This window comes from Drosophila novamexicana, unplaced genomic scaffold (genome assembly GCF_003285875.2).
Source record: "Drosophila novamexicana strain 15010-1031.04,08,12 unplaced genomic scaffold, DnovRS2.1 tig00001466-arrow-arrow-pilon, whole genome shotgun sequence".
In the NCBI taxonomy this organism is placed as follows: domain Eukaryota; kingdom Metazoa; phylum Arthropoda; class Insecta; order Diptera; family Drosophilidae; genus Drosophila; species Drosophila novamexicana.
In genome coordinates this window covers 48,324-54,843 of record NW_020824862.1, presented here as the reverse complement: position 1 = coordinate 54,843, position 6,520 = coordinate 48,324, and the positions used below count along the sequence as shown (strand labels likewise).

At 41.3% G+C, this 6,520-nt stretch overlaps 1 protein-coding gene across 1 annotated transcript; it reads left to right on the top strand.

Moving 5' to 3' along the window:
- Positions 1–4,966: 4,966 nt before the first annotated feature.
- Positions 4,967–6,234, top strand: LOC115767858. Its single transcript, XM_030712215.1, has 3 exons — positions 4,967–5,108; positions 5,173–5,295; positions 5,377–6,234. Exons 1-3 carry the CDS (start codon positions 5,071–5,073, stop codon positions 6,167–6,169), a joined length of 954 nt encoding a protein of 317 aa, XP_030568075.1. The 5' UTR covers positions 4,967–5,070; the 3' UTR covers positions 6,170–6,234.
- Positions 6,235–6,520: the final 286 nt, after the last annotated feature.

Genomic DNA, 6,520 nt, shown 5'->3' with positions numbered 1-6,520 from the left:
ATGACTCACAAAGCATATAATATAAGATGTTGCATGCCCCATGCCACATGCCCCATGCAGCAACAGCAGCATCAGCACGTGTCGGCATTTCTTCAACCAGAGGATTGACACATAAGCAACAACAAACAGAAAGCTCTAAGTCATAATTAAAAAGCATTTTAATTCTAAATACAAATTAAGTAACTAAGCTATGAAAGTTAATGCCTCAAATAAATTTTAATATATGACAGTGCACATAAAATAATTTAGAAAAATTCATCGAAGTATCTCAAACAATAATGATCGAACTTAAAAAAGAAATCGATGCCAATTTATGTATTAAGTTCAAACTAGAATATGAAAGTAAATGGCAAAGATGATTCGGAAAGCAGCAGCTGGGCTGGGAAATCCATTCCTTACTCTATATGTGTGTCCAATAGGAAACACGTTTTTAGACGTTTCTTGAAATTTTCTTATTGGAACGCGCAAATCGTGTTTGTAGCACAAGGCAGCGCAGCCAACAGTTTATATCCGTTTTACTAGAGGACTTTTATAATTTCTATAACAATTTTCATTGTGAAAAGTCAACATCAATGCAATATATCGATACAAAAGTTCGATAAGCCTATCAATGCTGTTTGCCAGACCGACAAAATTACCCATGTCGAGATCTTAGTATCCCCTACGCAAATACGAGCTTTTATTTGTGTACACATACTCTTTGGATAAAACGTAAAGTATAACAGTTTTTTCCGATTTTTTCAGCTGCCGGCAATTCAGTAATCTCTTGTCGTGCTCATCGCCATGCAGCAGCGTTTGCCATCTACATAATTTAAGCTCTGCCTCTGCAATTGCGTCCCGGCCGGGGTGGGGGGTTCCCAAAAGGACAAACGTGCGACAAACGCGAAAATAAATAAATTTCATCGCAACGCGTAGAGCGTAAGGTTAAGGGTGGAGGCTTGTGGGTGGTGGGTAGTTGGGGGTGCTTTCTGATTCCACAGCTGATGTTCCGCCCATGATCTGGGCACCCACCCACGCTGCCATCACCGACTGACTGTCAGCAGGCAATGGCCAAACAGTCAAGTGACAGCAAAGTGCATTTTCACACATGTCACACAAGTGTACCGCACTCCCCCACGCCCCTCCATGCGCCCGCTCGCCGCTTTCACTCAGTCCCCCCCTGCCCGCAGCCAGTTGTACCTCAGTGGAGTCTCTGCGTGTGGCTAGCATAATTTATGGCTTGGCGTTTATGGCTTTATAGCATGCGTTTGTCCAACGTCCCGCCACAGCACCGCCCGCTGTTTACTAATAGGCGTCTCCATTTGCTGTGTGCCCTCGCCTGTTGACACCAACGAACCGCCACCCCGTGCCCCTCCCCCGACGCAGCAATCAATAATATTTTTATATAGTGTCGCGCTTTGTCTAATACTCCGGCTGCAATATTTTCGGCTGCTGACTTTTGACTATGGCTTTTCCATTTTCCAGTTTTCCCTTTTACAGGCAATTTATGACGACACCCACACACAACAAACATAACGGCAAATTCTGAATAGAGTGTGACGTATTTATTCGTGTAGTCCGGCAGCTGAGACCTGTGGCAAGTGTTAGAGATGTGTGCGTGATTAGCTAGGCGGCAGAAAGTGCTCGTGTTTTGGGTTGAAAATTCTTGCTTGTGTCCTGTTGAGCACAGGCTGAAGTTGAGTGCGATGCGATATATAAAACACATGCAAAATTGTGTATTATATAATCGGATTACAATGGACTGATCACATGTAAATAAAATTCTATATAAACCCAATACTTTATAGGCATACGATTTTTGATTTGGTAGGCTTTGGGTCTGGAAGTTTTTTTGCTTTAATTAAAGCACAGTTTGTCTATTTATTCTTCCAGAGATGGGCCCAGCCAATTCGAAAATCTTATACAAATGAGAATTTGCTCTCCAAATCCAAGAAACTATGGTTATTTTAATTATTAAGCTAGAAATTGTAAAGCTCTACCTTGACAAACAGTTAACTTATTCTTTTTTCCGAATTATATTTTTAATGGGCATAGTATTCCAACAATATATTTGATTTTTATTAATTTTTAATTGTATTATTATTTATTACTATCAAATATCCTAAATGCTGTGTCATAGAGTTTCGTGTTGAATCTATGAAAATTTACACTTCATTTTCAAAGGGAATTTCAATTAATGGAATTTATATGTCACTTTCAATCAATGACATATTTGACAGACAATGAGAAGAATATTAAAAAATTAATTCACAGCACGACAAATATCAGAATAACTTTTGTATTGAATTTCAATAGGAACAAAGAATGAAAGCATAAAATATGCTTTAACATCGAAAGCATTTGAGGATTGCAGTTAATGAAAAAATGCTCAAAAATATGAATACACATTGAAAATAGCCCAGCCTCAGTCCAGTCTTTTGCAACTGCAAGCAATTCCACTTTACAAGCTTTCACTGCAGAAATTTGTAGAAAATCTTGAGCAAGCCAAACAGCTCTTTAAGCGATAACAAAACTCTTCCGAATGACATTTTCGAATGACACAGGCTGGCAAATTTGGACATGAATGATGTTATGCAGAAGCGCAGGCTATTAGAAAGAAATGCGGCAACTTAGTGCCTGGTAAACTATACGCTCAGTCAATTATCTAGTCAATCGCATGATAAATGGACCTCAGTGTCGCAGTTGACCCGCAGAGCCCAGTCCATTGGGACAAACGGGGACAACGACTCGTCACATTAGGCGGCAGCTCTCGGCGGGCTCTGGAAAAAGGTTCGTTTTGGCTGCGATTTGGATTTGAGAATCTGACTTTTCGGGGTTCGGGTCGCGTTTACCCTTTTTAAGTGCCAAATTACCTTTGCGCCGGGCATGGTCACTGTTGCATCATTCGCTTGATTAATTGCCCAGCCGTTGGCGCGTGGTCACGTGTCATGTGCCACACAGAGCCACATTCACCCGGCCTGCTGTATAGAGATTTTTGCGCCAAATTAATGTTGACATTTATAATAAATTTACAAATTGAAAATGAACATTTGCATTTAATGCGACTCGATGGCGACTCGCCTGTCAAACAAATGCAAAATTGAAATTTGTCTCTCTGTCAACCTGATAACCCCACCTCCCCCCTCGCCCACACACAAGCGCGCACACACACACACACGCCCGCCCCTCTCCCAGTCCCAAAGTGCTGTGCACATTCCTATAAAGGCGCAGCGAACTGGAAAATTATTTGGTCATTATGTCAATTTAGTGGGTGCGAGTGTAAAGTGACCCAATCCAAGAAGTGCCAGGTCGCATTGTAAAATTAATTAAATTTGCCATTTGTTATTGTTGTTGCTGTTGTTGTTTTGTTACGCTGCTGCCATTAAACATTTATGCATATTGCATTTTCAATTTCATTTTAAACAGTCCACTAGTGCAATACTATCGCAATGATATATGGATTAAGCTCTTTAAATCGAATAGTTGCCAGCAATAAAATGCTGCCACACGATTTCCTCCAAAAACAACACACACCTGCAAATGGAATATGTCTCTCTCCCTCTACCTCTCCCTCTCAGCAGCTGCTCAGTCACTTGGCCATTAGCCAATGACAACATCCGCTTCCGTTAACAAATTCGCGCTGCATTGACGGCAATTGGCAGCATTTTGTGTCCAACTCGCAACAGTTGCTTGAATTTCGATCGCAGACTCAAGCCTAATATAATATGTTATGTTAGCCGCCTAGCCAGGCCAGTTGGGGCAGCCTATTGCCCTGCCACATTACAGGAAAACACATTCCAATTTTCCACATGGGAAATGCTGCTCGCCGAACCAATTTATGATATCCGCTAAAGTGGCAAAAGGAGAAATAAACAAAAAAAAAATAAAAAACCAACTACAAAATGGAAAAACAGTCAACAGACTTGCGGGGCGGACGCAGGCATCACTGCAGGGGCGTGGCCGCCAACCGCTGACAGCACATAAAAAAATAGATGTTTGTTGTACATATGTACATATATGTTTGTATCATAGGAATGACAAGAATGCGTTGCCAAAATAAAAGTGTTGTTCCCGAATTTCGTATTCCCTGCAAGGAAAATGATGTAAAAATCAAAAGTTTGCAGCTTTAGCTTTTTATTTATCCAATTTATACTCATATAATTATCGGTAGTTATTGTTTCCTATAATCAAGCTTATGCAAAAAATGCTCAGTCACAACTTTGATGCCTGCATCATTTGAATGTCAATAATAATAATAATAACAAGTTTGAGCACTGCGCATTTTATACCAGCAAATACCTTTGGGTGCATCTATTACAGCGAAATCCCACGCTCGGTATTGTTGTGGGTGTGCATAAAAAATATTGAGCAATATTTATATCGCATGCATACATTATGCGTGCGTATCTATGTGGTCACGCACTTGTGTGTGCGTGGAGCGCAAAAAACTGGCATAAATAAGTTGCAAATAAAGCGAGGCCTATTGGTAATAATTTTACAATTTATGTTTATTTACAATTACAGTTTATTTGCCAGTGCACCACACAGAAACGCAAATATTAACATACGCCCACGCAGCCGAACCGACCAGCTCCCAGTTGCAGCTGAATATTCGTATATGTATATTTTTATTCAATTTCGATTACTTAAAGATATATAGTCTGCACTGAGCTTACAAATTCGATTAAGAGTGCGCGTCATATTCAGAAATTGTTCAACACTGCAATAGCGCAACAAATGCGCTTTTTTTGGCGATAGAATTTTAGTTTTAAATAGCAAGACTTGGAAGTTTCTTATCTATTTATTAAAAGTAACTTAAGTAACTTAACTTTAACATTTGCACATTGCTCATGTGTATATTTTCGCTGCCGACCTAGTAACACTTGCGCTGCAGTGTTGTAAAATGGCACTTAAACTTGGAACTCGCTTCGTAGGACAACACTTGTGCATTTGTAAAGTGTATGGTGCACGTGCTGTGGCAAAGTCTGGAGAACATAAATTAGCTGCACAGGGAACGCTTAAAGCCTTTACCAGAAGTTAAACTACAGCTGGAATAATTCATCGCAATCAATTCAAATCGCAGCTCGCATTATGAGTGCACCAGGCAATGTTTTGTCTAAATTTTGCGCGTAAGTGACCAACGCTTGACTGCTCCATTCCTCTAACATCAAGCCAATCCTCAATAATAATTAGGATCTGCCAGGCCGCACTGCGTGACGAACAGCAGTGTGCAACGGGCGCGGGAACGCGCATGTGCACCGCCGGCATTTGCGCGCAGTCTGGCAACGCCGGCGTGCGTGCAATTGTTGTGGAAGGGTAAGCGTCTGTATCGAATTGCACAAGTTGCGAACTTATGCCCTGTCTCTCTCTGTGTGTGATTGTGTCTTGTTCAACTAGGTTTGATGAGCACATTGTGGATACAGAGCAGGACGGATCTGAGCTCAGTATTATGAGCATTTCGAGCACACTTTCCAGCGATCCAGACGAGCTGTGCGATCTGAGCTCGCCAAGTGATTTGGAAGATAATCAGCTGTACTCATCAAATCAGTTGGCTGACCACGAATCAGAAGGGGATGTAGATGTTGACGGCCTGGGTGAGCATATGGATATGGCGGCATCAATGCCCGGCTCAATTATTGAGCCGATGACTGAAGCATTGCTTGAGCCAATGTCCGAGCAACTAATCGATCAGGTGATAGAGACAATCCGTGAGCAAATGGCCGAGCAAATGCAACAGGAACAGCCACAGTCGGGGCCACAGTCTGCGCCGCTGCCGAATATAGATTTGGGCTCCTTTAGGACGGACTGGCCAACAGTGGAGAGCATCCTGAATCTGTACGAGCAACGATTCGATGAGCTGGTCAGAGTTTGGGATCTGCTTAAGACAATCATCCTATTATTAACCAATCCAACGCTTGTACCAGCCACTGAGCCGATGACGCTGCCGCGTTCCGTGGCTGTGGCAGTGCCCGCGCTGCAGCCGCAGCATCAGCTCCTCTCGCTGCCGCTGCCACCGAATGCCAACTTGCAGTCCATTTGGTCCGAGTGGCCGGTAATACAGAACATATTGGATCCACAGCGGAACATGAGCTGGACCGCGTACCAGCAGCAAATGGAGGAGTTCATCCACGTTGCCGAAATATTTGCCGAACTAATACAATACGAGCTTATTGGCCATAATTTGTTATAGGTCGTTTGTTTTTCAATTGAAAAGTCAAATATTTTGTACAATTTTCAGTTAATCAATTTATAATTATTTGTTGCAAAGACGTCCTTTTTTGTCTTCGCATATATTTGTACTTTCAATTGAATAATTCTTTAATAATTCCTATTGTAACTTTTTGTACTTACATTCGAGTCAATTTTTAAGAACCATTTGTAATCATATTGTATCCGTTTTATATCAATTTGTAATGAAAATATGTTTTATTCTTTTTTTTTTTTGCTCTTTTATGTACTTTGAGTTCAACTCTGTTTTATGCCTTTTAATAGGTATTTATGGCCATTCGTAATTGATAAAATTCCAGTCGTAATTCAAAAG

Excerpts from the sequence above, each read along its gene's own strand:
- LOC115767858 (XM_030712215.1), top strand. The coding sequence starts at position 5,071 with ATGAGTGCACCAGGCAATGTTTTGTCTAAATTTTGCGC. Across the intron at positions 5,109-5,172 it reads GTTTTGTCTAAATTTTGCGC|GATCTGCCAGGCCGCACTGC; the intron begins GTAAGTGACCAA and ends AATAATAATTAG. Across the intron at positions 5,296-5,376 it reads CGTGCAATTGTTGTGGAAGG|GTTTGATGAGCACATTGTGG; the intron begins GTAAGCGTCTGT and ends TTGTTCAACTAG.